Consider the following 13914-nt stretch of genomic DNA (forward strand, 5'->3'; position numbering starts at 1 on the left):
GATATGTAAGGTATATTAAGTAACAATCTAAATGCTTTCAAGGTTGTTGGGCTCAAACTAGATAACAGAAGTGTAAAAGCTTTATCAACCAGAAGGAGTTAAAGAAATGCCACTTGTTTTCATGATCATAATGACAACTTTGATTTTTTCGTTTTTATTGCAGTTTTACTCACACATAATTGTCCATTTCACTTCTGGTAATTTTTTCACTTCAAGGATCTTGCCATGAAAGAACAAGAAACCCTTTGACTCACTTGGGCTGAATCATAAGACGATTTACCTGACCTTCACATTGCAACTGTGAGTTTCCCCCTTCTTTTTCCTCTCAGTATTACAAGTCTACGATTCCATTTCTGCTTGGGTTGAAGGAAATTCCCAGAGTTTTCAACCCCTCCTTCTCTTTCCAAGTTCATTTTTCTTCTCTTACATGAGGCAAAGTCTGGAAGGGAATGAGGCAAAGTCTCTGCTCTGAAAATATCAAAATTCCTTTGAAAGAGGGTAATTTTCCTATGTCAGCACAAAAAATACAAAACTGCCTTATTTAATACAAGAAGAAAAGCTCTGGGTAAAGCTGCTTTAGTTGGAATTTCTTATTCTCTATTAAATGGAGAGGAAGACAAGAGGGCTGAGGGGGCGATGGAGAGTGTGGATGATGCTGGGCTCAGAAGAGCCTTTCAGAACTCATCCTGAGACAGGAAGTGATGAAACCAGCTCTCACATGAACTGAGAGGCCATTATGTGCACTCACCCCACTTCCCGTCTCACATGGCATATGCGGAGAATAGTGAGGGGACAGTAGAGCATGGAGAAGTAGGTCATGGGGACAGGGAAGAAGAGGCCAGATGAGAGACTGTGGGAAAAGTCCCACTGCTGCCCCTCACCCCTGATCCCTTACTCTTCTGCAGCTGGGAGTAAGTAAACGGGTTTATTTCCACTCTCAATCTCTCACTGTGAAAAAGTGCTGAAGTTAACTATATCCTCCTGTGAGCACTCAATTTCCCAACCCTTTAAGGCTATTGACAATGCTAATGGAAGGAAGAAAGCATAAACACATTTTACAGCCTACCGATTGTTTAGTTAGACTTCAAATGCCAAATGGACTTCTATAACTCTTCTGCTGCTTTCCCCTATTTCCACCCTAAACAGTCAAGTAGAGGAACGGTAGAGGAAAGGCTGGATTATTAAGGATCTGGGCACCAGGTATCTTCTTATCACCTTGGACCAGCTTTACTAATAGTTAGTATGCTCATGTTATTCACTATAGAAAAATTGACAAAGTTAACCAGTGGCACGGGATTCAGAGAAAAAGGCAAAAAACATCAGAGATTACTTTCTTTTCATAGAGAGATAATCTCAGAAAGGTACATGAAGAGGAAGGAGGGATGTTGGGTGGCACGAGTCATAAAGGGAATTGATGGCATAACAGGTGTGACAGGGCATCAGCGTGTTTAACAGAGAGCGGACGGGTAAGGTATGTGATCTCAGACAGAGACGGAGGTGTACAAGCCCCACTCCTTGTTGCCAAGGTTCAGATGCCCTCCTTATGTTATCAATATTCTAATAAGAAAAGCCACAAGCAAATGAAACAGATGATAATGAAGGATGTGGCAATAGGGGATCCCAGGAGCTCCACCTTGAGGGAGGGACTGGAGAAGAGTCTGGGTGAGGTTTGCACCATGAACAAAGATGAACTCAAAAGGAGATGGTATTTGGTTGTAAAGAAAGTGGACTTTGTGCTGAACCCACATGCTTGGGGACTTCCTGGTTGCTGCTGACCTGCTAACTCTCCCACTGACACCGAACACTCCATGCACTTAAACTAGATGTTCCACAGTTCTACCCAAGGTCACTGCTAGGAAAGGAACCCTGGGACAGGCAAACAAGGGCTCATCCAGCAGGAGCTGGATTTGGCACACTGGTTTCATGGTGGCCTTAATTGCCCCGGCCCCTCCTGTCACCGAGGGAGCTCAGCCCCATCACAGCTGACAGGAGAGTCAACTGGAGCTACCTGGAACCTACAATTTGAAAGTCATAGTCAATGCCAGGCTCTGGGATAATCTTCCTTGCAAGCTACAAAGGTGTAGAAAGCAATTTTTTCCCCAATTTATTTCTAAGTTAGAAAAAGTTACCCTCTGTAGTAATAGTAGAAATTTACTACTAGTAAATTTACTACTAGTTCAAGAATACATACAGAGACCTTGAGTTGGACTTTAAAAACTTTGACTATTTCAAGATAAGGTTTTATAAGATAAGATATGCAAAATCAAACACAAAATACCCATGTGACAAAATAAAGTCCTTCTCCAGGTATAGTACACACCCTGATATGCATAATTTCTACCCTACAGAACTGTAGGCACAGATCCGACCCTTGGGCAGACAGGAACAGCTACGAGGGTTCAGGCCTCCAGCCCAAATGTCCCACTTCCCCATGTCCTTGTCAGCCCCTTTCCCTTTCTGAGAAGCAGATATGACAAACCTTCATTACACTCAATTCTTGTCCAATAGGGGCTCCCCAAATCACTGCCCTGAGTAGAGGGCCTCATTTATCTGTGTCAAGTGTGACACAAGTTTACGGGACTTCTACTTTCTCCGCTTCCTGACTCCCTTTCTACACGGGATCTAGAGCTGCATCCACTCAAGTCATCTTCCCTCTTACCACAGAGCAGTGGTTTTCAAACTATGAGCCTGGAACCCTTGGGGTCCCATAGAGCTTCTTGGGGGCCAGCTTGCAGAGTTTGAGAGGGTTACAAAGTCAGGACTCTTGGATCCTTTCCCTTCCCCCAGTTGCACCACAGCAATTTTGCTTCCTTCCATATTAGATATGGTGGGTCCAGATCATATCTGAATTTCATACTCAGATAAGGAACATACTGAGCTTGCCAGGTTCTGGTAGATGAGACGAGGGCTGAGTCGGATGACTTCATCACACACCTTTACTGGAATGATGGGGACTGTCATCCCCAAGGTTTCCTCAGCCTTCACCACCAGGCTCTGAAGTGCTTGTGTCTATGCCAGTTCATTTGATTGACCTTCAACATCTCCTTAAAGGAGGAATTACCATTGCCATTTGATACGTGAATAAACTAATCTAAAGAGGCAAAGGACTTCCTGAAAGGGGTATGGCTACTGAGTAGCAGAGCTACGACACACTCTAGTCTTCAGGTGTTCAACCCCAGCTCTGCCCACAATCTCCAATGCAGAGCATCTGTTCTCATCCTATCTTACTGGAAGTACTTTACCTGTGTACTAATTCATTCCTTTGATCTCATCTTCCCAAGAAGGCCTTATCTTTTAAGAGGGTCTGAGGGAAGAAATGAGAGTAAGAAATGAAGATCATAAAGACCACTCTTTCCTAGAACTCCTAGAAATCTCTTGTGTTGCCTGTGCTTTATGGTACGCGGCCTTCCCAACTTGAACTACTCATGGCCAGTATTGAGAAACAAAATGAGCAAACTACTGAACATGACTAATGGACACAAGGAAGCTATGAAAAGTCAGTAGTTGGCATCATTCAAACGTGCATTTCCTTGATACACCAGGCACATTGCTGGATTTCCGAGTAACTTCCCTCTGCTCTTAAATACACTTCAGGAAACGTGATGCCAAAGTAAACAAATTTGCCACTTGTATGCTAGTACTAGAAATATTATAAATGACTATTTCTCAGAATCCTAAAGACATATCCAACAAGAAGGTTTGAAGAGGGGTAGAGTAGGAAAAGAATATTGTTCCTCTGTTTTCAAGAATACTAAGGACTTAAAGTATCAGTAGATTAGATTAGTAACTGAAATACCACAAACGCACCATTTAGAAGGTGCTGTTCTAACACTGAGCGGAACTGCTTCTCCAAAGTGCAGCATAAAGTTATCAATTCGGCTGCATTGTTACTATCGCTTGTGTGGAAATGAATATAAGTATAAAGAGGTTGACTTGTCTTAGAGAAGACCACATCCAAGTCAAAACTCGACGCGTGCACACACACATTCCATTTGAAACACCCACTCCTATCTCCAAGGAAGTGTACTTTGGAAGCTCTTTTGCTCATAACCACTACTGGGAAACATCCAACAGAAATGCTTTCCCCCTGGAGCAACAACCTCATCATGAATCTGAAGCAGAGAGGTCTTTGCAAATTCACATACGCACTAGCTTTTTAATACTTCACCTGAGCAGAAAAGTCGATTAGCTTTGGAAGTAGCACTTTGCCCCCTTCGTCACTCTTCAGGAAATCCAGCAAACTGCCTGTTGACAGAGGAAGAACAAGTCAGTGTAGTTGAAACACTCAAGAAAAAAGATCCAAAGGTAATTTAAACGATCGTTGCTGTTGGAGGAGGGAACCCCACAAAGTGATTGACTTTGCAAGTCTTGCAAGTCCTGAGGTTGGTCAAAGCCAGTCCTCTCTAACCTGTTACCTTTGACTTGTTGTGACATGCACGTGCGCTCCAGGGAAGAAAGGGTGGTGGTGGACGCTGCTTTTCCCGCTACAGGTGTCTGAGAGCAATGCATTTCAGAGCACTTGGTACCTGCCACCACCATACACTTACTGCAGCACCTGATCTTCAGAGCTTCTCTGGGACAGAAACCAGCAAGGCCTCCTGGTGGGCCTGCCCATAACAGGCACTCAGCTGGGCCCGCTTCTATCTGTGTCCAGCAAAAGCACAGAACTGGATACATGCTGCAGGTGCTCAATGAGTACCTGATGAATGAACTGTGCTTTAGAAAAAAGTTTGACCTACCTAAAAGGGAGTGTGCCCACCGACAGACTCTCCTGCTTCCTATGGCTTCATCTCAGAAACAAGACCTGCTCTTCCCCTCGAACTTAAAGTGCCAACCGGAGGGCAGCCTTGGGCCAGTTACTGACCTCGTCCGAGTCCCTGTACCATGGGCATGTCCTGGCAGCTCTCCCAGAGTCCTCGGGAGGACGGATTTAAAACTCAGGCCATAGTGCTTGGCAGGTAGTAAATTCTCAATAAACGTTCTGCTGCCTCAGCCACAACACGGAACAACAGGACTTAGCCCTCAGACCGTGGAAAAGACTAAGTGAGAGCACCCAGGGAAGGCATCAAGAATAGTCTGGAATACAGCAGGTGCTCAACAAAGGTTAGGTATTGTTATCAGGAGATACTCTTATTCACATTGATGATTAAGATTACTCTTAATTAATTCAACCAGTGTTTACCGAACTCCTACAAAGTATCTACCCTGAGTCTCGTTTCTGGGCTTTAGCAACTTAAGCCATAAGTTTTTTTTTTTATTTTAACAATGTCCTTTTTTGGAAAAACTAATATTCTGAAATAGTAACATATAATATTCATCTTTCTAACCTATTTGACTAAGACATCACACTATAATCTCCATCATGCATGAGAAGATTGTTAATCTTGGATTATTGCTAATATTTCTTTCCTTCCTTCCTAAGACTTTCAAAAAATCATTTGGCAGTCTATTAGCATCTCTGCTGAACTGGCGGGAGAAGGATGGTGATTCACACCCCTTTAACTGAAGCTGTAACAGTGGGAGAAAAGACAGTTGCTCAAAACCTCCTCTTCAGTGAATCTATGATTACACAGGAATTTAATCTCGACAAGTTTTAAAAATATTAACATTTTGAAGTGATACCCTGAACATTCAGATAATGCTAAAGAGGAAAATGAAATAGTTTTAAAATTCTGAGAACTTACATTTTAAATATATAACAAAAATACTCTTATTTGAAATATATATTTACTTGGCAAGTATTTATTGGGGGCCTACTAGGTATGGGGTACTATTATTTGGGCTAGTACATATATGGAGACAAGTGTAGAGAAAATAGGAAGATCATATATTAATTTTCTAACATAGATTACTTGCAGAGAGGTGGTTTATGAAAATCCTTTGTTTTCTCATAGTTTCTGATTTTTTGGTAGTAAGCAAGCTGTTTTACAATTAAGATTATCTGAGGACTCTCTGAATGTCAGACATTTTACTTCTTGAGGTGTGAGCCTTTGAAGAGCACTGGGTCCTGGGGCGCTCACCCTTGGCCATGTACTCGGTGATGATGTAGATGGGCTCCTCTTTGGTGACCACAGCATACAGCCTCACCAGCTTGTCGTGCTGAAGGGTCTTCATGAGGTTTGCCTCTTCCAGGAACGCTTGCACAGACATAGTGCCTGGTTTCAGGGTTTTGACAGCCACTTTGGTACTATTGTTATAGTAACCTAGGAAGAAAGAAGAAGGGAGGGCATGCTTTACAAACCCAAAATCAAAAAACTTCATGCAGAGTTAGATGAAAATTTACTTAAAGATAGAAAAAACTGGTATAAAACTCTACATAGTTCTATTATATAAAACTCTATATAGTGTTAACGTTAAGGAAGGCCAAGGAAAGGATATATGGGAATTCTCTGTACCATCTTTACAAAAAAATCTGAAATTACTCCAACATCAAAAGGTTCTTATAAAACAATAGTTTAAAAAAGAACACTCTATATGCACTCCACCATGGGGACTAAGGTTTTTCTCTAATTAATAAAATTTTTTTTTTTAAGATTGGCTGAGCTAACATCTGTTGCTAATCTTTTTCTCTTTCTTTTTCCTCCCCAAAGCCCCAGTATACTCTTACACACACACACACACACACAAACAATGGTCTAGAAGAAAATACACCAAATACTGGCTATCTCCAATGATGCAATTGTAGGTGATTTCAGTTTTGTTCACCATACCTTTACTTACCAAATTTTCTACAACAAATATGTATTATTTTTATAATCAGAAAAAAAAGCTCTGTGCTTAAAATACATATATATACTAACTTTTAAGTACAATATACTAGAGCCAAATAAGCATTTCCCAAAGTTTTCAGTGAGAACCTGACTTGGGTGATTCTCCATGAACAAAGGGTCCTGTGCTGAAATGTCTGGGAACCACAGCCTGCCACACCCCTCCCTGACCCAGGAGATGCAGCACAAGCAGTGAGAGCCCTTCAGGGCAGAAACCTGTCTGACTGGGTTAGCCTTAGCATGTCCTACATTTTACTGACCACAGAACACCTTCCATGTACTTTCTCACACCCATGGAACACACTTTGGGAAATACCAACTCCTTAATGTACTTCCTCCAAGGCACCACTTTTCTGGAACCTGCTTCAATGATGTGCTTAATTCTGAGCCTGACTGTCTCCTGGGAAAGCCTTTTCTCAGTGGTTTGCCAAAGCAGAAACATTCCCCTTCCCTTCCCTCTGTTTCCGTACTTCTCTTGGAAGTGACGAAAAAAAATGAGGGAGTGGCAGCTGGTTACCACCTCGAGTCTCCCTACCAGTTACCTCTATCTGGTGCATTACCGTTTCATAGAACCCGCCCTAAGAAAAATACAACTCTAAGAAATGGTGACTTAGAGCGTCTAGTCCCCTTTTTTGGGCCACGTAATTATCTGTATATGTACAGCATAGAGAGATGACTGGAAGATGCTCAGTAGAACGTCAACAATGATGATCTCTGGGTGGTAGAGTTTGGCGTGACTTTTACTTTCTTTTGTTCTTTTCTATTTTGATTAAATTTGTGAATGAGTATGTATCTTTTTTTTTTTACAAAAGGAATTTTTTTTAAAAGAAAATCAATTATGTTTCTATTTCCACAAGTTCAAATGGGCAAGAAAAAGTACAGTTTACAGCTAACAGTCAACCCTAGTTAATAATTTTTCTTCTGATCATTAACACTGATTTCTCTGTTAACACTTTTTCCTGTATATTCCACATAGTGGTAGCATGCAGTGCCCTACAGAAAAAAGAAGAATGTAGTATATAAAATAAAGTAAGTGTTAAAACATATGGATGAGACAGTAAGAGAAAGCTGACAAAATACTGTCCTATTCATTTTCAAAAGCCTCAACCTACACAAAATAACGGAATCATGAATACATTAGATTAATCTTCCATCTAAATGGATAATTACAAACAATATAATCTATCCTATGGCTCTTAAGAGTAAATACAAAGCAAATTCCACAGACAAGATTCCTTTAATATTACATTTGAATCAAGAAGATTCCATCATAAATTTGCTTAAAAGTTTATAAATAGGTCCTCAGTTACGTGAATATATCTGTGGCAAAGCATAGCAAGAAAATACATTCCTTTTGGCACATGTAACCAACAAAGGACTAGTGTCCAGAATATATAAAAAATTCCTACAAATCAATAAGAAAAATAAGCAAAGGCTTGGATGGGTATTTCAAAAAGAAGAAATCCAAATGACTAATAAATACGTGAAAGGAATTCAATTATATTAGTAATAAGAGAAATGCAAATAAATAGATGGGAGAAAGCACCATCTAGCTCGACAAAAACAAAAAGGCTGACAATCTCGAGTGCTGCTGAGCACATGCCCCTTGGTGCATGTGCCCCTTGGTAAGGAAACTAGGGCAGCCCCCTGGGCCCTTTTCTGTGCTCTTTTCTGAGCATCACTGAAATTCAGTTGCAAAGTTTCTGTCTTTAACAATATTCCCAGGGGCCCACGAAGGATGTTGACAGAACAGCCTCCTTTCAAGTGCAGTTATCTTGAGTGACCACACACACACACACACACATGGGCTGCTCTGACATGGGGCCCACATCCTTCTAGGTACAACTCTGTTGGCCAGGAAGTGGGACACTGAGAACTCTTGTATACTGCTGATGAGAGTCTAAACTGGGACACACACTTTGGAAACTAAGCTGGCAGTATTTGGTAACGTTGAAGATTCATACTCCTGTGATCCAGCAAATCCACTAGAGAAACCCATGTATCCTTGCGACAGTATGAAAATGTTCATAGCAGCATTGTTCATAGTAGCCAAAACCTGGAAACAATAATTCCATCAATAAATAGTGAAATCAATGGATAAACTGTTGTACACCTTAAACACACACACAACACAATACAATGTAGCAACGAAGATGAATGAACTGTAGCTATACCCAAAAATGTGGACAAATCTCACAAACATAATGTTGAGTAAAAGAGGCAAGACATAATAAAAGAGTATATTGGGGATGATTCATTTACATAAAGTTCAAAAACAGGCAAAACTAAACTATATTGTTTGGGGATGCATATCCTCATATACAAAAGTAGCAGAACTATAAAGAAAAGCCAGGAAATTATCACAAAAGTCAGAATTGCAGCTGCCTTTGGAGGAAGGTGAGGTTATGGCTGGGAGGGGATAAGTGGGGGCTTCTGGGTGCTGGCAAGTTTCCAGTGTGTGATCTGGTGTGGCCACCACAGGTTTTCACTGTGTAATTACTTGTGGTCTTGAATATCTGTGTTGTACACTCTTTTCTGTCTGCTGTTATGGTACACAGCAATAAAAGAGACAGAAACAAAACTATTCTCCCCTTGTCATCACAAAAGCAATGGAACTCACTGGGACTTTTACATAACATAAAATTATGGATAAAGGATGAAGAAAAAAAATGCTTTCCAAGGGTAGGGAGAAAAGTTATCAGGAAATATTGTAGCTGCTAAAGATATTAAAAATGCTGATAAAGAGTTTACGATGAACAGTGAATAAAGCAGCTGTGTCAAACACAGCTCGAGGATGGCAGCAGCTTCCGCTAAGTGGTCTACACTAAGGGCTGTGACATTTAAACAATAGGGTAGGTTTTTATCTTACACTAACAGAATCACTTTTATTCAGCACTAAAGATCAAATTATACTTTACCAAGATACTCCCCAGTAGTGTGCAGGTTCAATCAATCTAGTCATGGAGGTTTGGGTTGGCATTAAAAATGGAAAATGATTTTTAAAAAATCTTTTGAAGGTACTAAAGAATTTCTCATGGAGTGTCACTTTGCCACGGTTAAAGAAAACTGGTGTGACAATTTGAGAAAGCTCCATTTCCAAGTGTGATTAACTTCCTAAAAAATGCCTAAGTACCACAAAATGGAGGGTGGTCTTAAAAAAAGATTAATGCAGTTGATTTTGGAAGTTGGCTGGTGATTAATTTTAATGCAGCTGGCTCAAATGAAAATTATTCAATTCAAAATAAGTTTCCTTTCTTCCTCAAAGTCTCTTCATAGGCCAAGCGGTAACAGGAAACATCATCCTTAGCTTTCCTGCTCAGTCATTTGCTCAGAATCCAACAATCCACAGAGGAAAATGTGTCACCAAACCAGATGTCAAGAGGATCACACGAACAAGAGGAAACAGCTTGAGAGAGAAGCTCCTCTTTCTTTTATCCCCACCCCCTCTGCCCCCAGAACAGGTCACTTCCTAGTATTTGTCCACTGTATTTCAGACCAGAAAATGTGAGTGGTAGTCTATGAACCATTCCTCATGCTTCACAAAAATACTAACTCACTTGATTAACAGTGATGTAATTTTATACCCAAAATATTTGGAAGCAGAATCTCAAAAAGATATTTGTGCACCATGTTCACAGCAGCATTATTCACAGTCACCAAAAAGTGGACACTATCCAAGTGTCCTTGGATGGATGACTAGATAAACAAAATATGGTCTATACACACAGTGCAATGTTATTCAACCTTAAAAAGGAATAAAATTCTGATACATGCTACAATATGGATAAACGTTGAAGACATTATGCTAAATGAAATAAGTCAGTTACAAAAAGACAAATACTGTATGATTCTACTTATTTGAGGTACCCGGAGCATTCACATTCTTAGAGAGAGAAAGTAAAATGGTAGAGACAGGTGCTGGGAGGAGGCAGGAAAGGGGAGATGTTGTTTAAAGAGTATAGAGTCCCAGCTTTGCAAGATGAAAAGAGTTCTTGTGGTATGAATGTCCCTAACAGTACTGAGCTGTACACTTAAAAATAGTTATGATGGTAAATTTTATGTTATAAACATAGAACAATTACATATTTTCGTATGCCCCATTCTCACCTCCTTGTAACTGAAAGTTCTCTAGAATCAAAGTGTGAACATTTAGCACGTGGCCCAGTGGAAGCCCAGGAATGGGAAAGGGTAAGAAATGGGCAGGAGGATCTGGTATATCTGGAATTGGAAGCAAAGAGGTTTTCTCAATCCCAGAAAGGAGCAATGTGCTTGAGCTCCAGGTAACAATTTTAGTGCAGGTTTGAGCCACTCACGACAGAACTGTACTGTGAGCAGGCCTAGTCAGGCTTGTCCTGCCCTCCCCCAACTGCTACTTTGCTCTTGACTTCCCGCCAGCTAACATCCCAGTCAGTTTCTTAGGAATGGATGAGTTGGGCGGGCAAATGGCACCTCAAAGCACCACTGTCATGGAGCTGGTAAAGAGAGTACCATTCAACTTGCTAGCAGCCCTCAAGAAAATTTTGAGAAAACACAAGAAGACTATCATAATCTCTTCCCCCTCAACGTGATAACTTTCCAGACCAGTAGATCTTATTTCTTATCTCTCGGATGCAAACAGCACGCCGTTCGACGACTTTGTCCTGGCTTCACAGTGGAACACGAAGAGATTGGAACAAAACTCCAAACCATCACTTCATATGTTTTAGAGCAAACGAGTACACCCCAGTTAAGCTTCCTCTACTTTTCTCTTCATAGCTGATATGCAATTCCTTTGCCAGCAAATATCCATAGGATAGTCTAACTACATTATTTATAGTTTGAATTCATGATTAAAATTGGGAAAAAAACATTGAAATAAAGCTTCCAGCGACTATAGTCAAATACAGTAAAATGAAAATAATAATAAAAATAGAGTGCACCGCCAAACTCTAGAGGAAACACTTCAGTACATCTCATTCTTCCTTTCAGCAATGGATGAGATGGTTGTTTGCCCATCTTACTGATGAGGAAACTGAGGCAAGGAGGTCTAAGTTAACTTACAGATAGCTTAGCAAGTGAGTCCAGGTCTCTGGGATGCCAGAGCAGCCACCTTCCCCACTGCCTTCAATGACTTTGGACAAGTTGCTTACCTGACTCTCAGTGTCCTCATTTATTGAATGACGACAATAACTCCTATCTTACAATGTTATTGTGATAAGTAGGTGAGATAATCAATGAAAATGTACCTAAAAGGGGCCAGTAGACACTGTACAACTGGGACAGTCTTTTCTCCCCTCCTCCTGTTCTTCTTCCTCCCCTTCCACATCTTATCATCTCCTCCCCACTCAAAGTCACGGCAAATATGGAGAGGAAAGCGCACTCAGATGGACTCAGAGACATAGAGGACAATTAAATGTAATCCTGAACATGTCTTCCTGCCAGTACTCTCAATGAAGAGACAAGGCTGGAGAGGGAAGGCCAGAGAGAGAAGGCAGAGTCCCTGGTTACCGAGGTGAGCCAGGAGGTTCGAGTAGACACGTTTAGGGGAGCGTGGGAGGAGGACAGGGACGACGGCAGCTTTTTAGAGAAGTTATGGCTTCTAAGAGGGAAGAGAATTCAAAATGAGCAGATGATGCCCAAACCATTTGGGGAAAGTTCTTTCAGAGCACAGGATATTTACATAATTTTAAAGAATCTCCTCACAGATTATTAATTAATCACAAAAGGGAATTAAAAAGTAACATTTACAATGGAGAAATCTGGTGGACCTCCAAATCAAACAGAACACCAGCAATAATGGGACCACCTAATATTCTGTGCCTCCTGATGGATGGCACTGAGGACACAGCATCACTTAATACTTAGATATTACTCAGGCACAAAGACATAACCTGAGCCAAATCACGGGAAACACCAGAAAAATCCACACAAGGGACATTCTACAAAACAACTGACTTGCCTTCTACAAAATGTCAGTGTCATAAAAGATGAAGATGGGCCAAGGGACCATTCCAGGTAAAAGGAGTCTAAAGGCATGTCAACTAAAGGCAAAGACATGATCCTAGATAGCCACAAGGACATTATTGAGACAATTAGGGAAATTTGAATATAGACTCTAAATTAGATAATAGTATATATCAATCTTAAATTTTGTGAAAATGATCACTGCATTGTGTAAGATAACAGCCCTGCTCTTAGGAGACACATGCTTAAGAATTTAGGGGTGGGGGCTGCCCCATGGCCAAGTGGTTAAGTTCACACGCTCCGCTTGGGCAGCCCGGGGTTCAGATCCTGGGCGTGGACATGGCACTGCTCATTAGGCCATGTTGAGGTGGCGTCCCACATGCCACAACTAGAGGGACCCACAACTAAAATACACAACTATGTACTGGGGGGATTTGGAGAGAAAAAAGCAGGGGGGAATAAAAGAAGATTGGCAACAGTTGTTAGCTCAGGTGCCAATCTTTAAAAAAAAAAAGAATTTAGGGGTGAAGAGTCCTCATGTCTGCACCTTATGTTCAAGTGGTTCAACAACAACAAAAAAGGTATGAGTATGCATGGGTATATGCACAAAAAAGATAAAGCAAATACAGCAAAATATTAACTGGTAAATCTAGGTGAAGGGTATACAATGTTTATTATACTATTCCTGTCCCTATGCTATAGAGTTGAAAAAAAAAATTAAGAAATAAATATAAATGCCTGGGGGAAAAAAAAAGGTGGTATGTTTTTTATGCTGAGTGAAATAAGTCAGAGGGAGAAAGTCAGATGCCATATGATCTCAATCATAAGTAGAAGATAAAAACAACGACAAAAAAAAAAAACCTACATACCATTGGAAATCAGATTGGTGGTTACCACAGGGGTGGGGGGAGGGGAGAGGGCAAAAGGTGTGATTAGGCTCACATGTGAGGGGATGGACTATAGTTAGTTTTCGGGTGGTAAACATGATGTAATGTACACAGAATTTGAAATATGATGTACATTCGAAAATAATTAAAATAAAATAAAATGAGCAGACAACAGCTTGATGGCTCCTCAAAGAGTTAAACATAGAATTACCATATGACCCAGCAATTCCATTCATAAAAGAATGTATATACCCAAGAGAAATGAAAACATTTGTCCACCCAATAATTTGTACATGAGTGTTGATAGCAGCCTTATT

The 13914-nt window shown here is 40.7% G+C and overlaps 1 protein-coding gene across 2 annotated transcripts in view; it reads right to left on the bottom strand.

Annotated features, from left to right (window-relative positions):
* LYN (LYN proto-oncogene, Src family tyrosine kinase) overlaps nt 1-13914 on the bottom strand; it is a 113502-nt gene that overhangs the window by 35338 nt on the left and 64250 nt on the right. For both annotated transcript variants that reach the window (XM_044744194.2, XM_044744195.2), the window contains exons 9-10: nt 6021-6203; nt 4169-4245 (exon numbers count right to left, since the gene is read on the bottom strand). In XM_044744194.2, coding sequence (XP_044600129.1) covers nt 4169-4245; nt 6021-6203 — 260 coding nt within the window. The remainder of the gene's footprint in view (nt 1-4168; nt 4246-6020; nt 6204-13914) is intronic.

This window comes from Equus asinus, chromosome 12 (genome assembly GCF_041296235.1).
Source record: "Equus asinus isolate D_3611 breed Donkey chromosome 12, EquAss-T2T_v2, whole genome shotgun sequence".
NCBI lineage: Eukaryota > Metazoa > Chordata > Mammalia > Perissodactyla > Equidae > Equus > Equus asinus.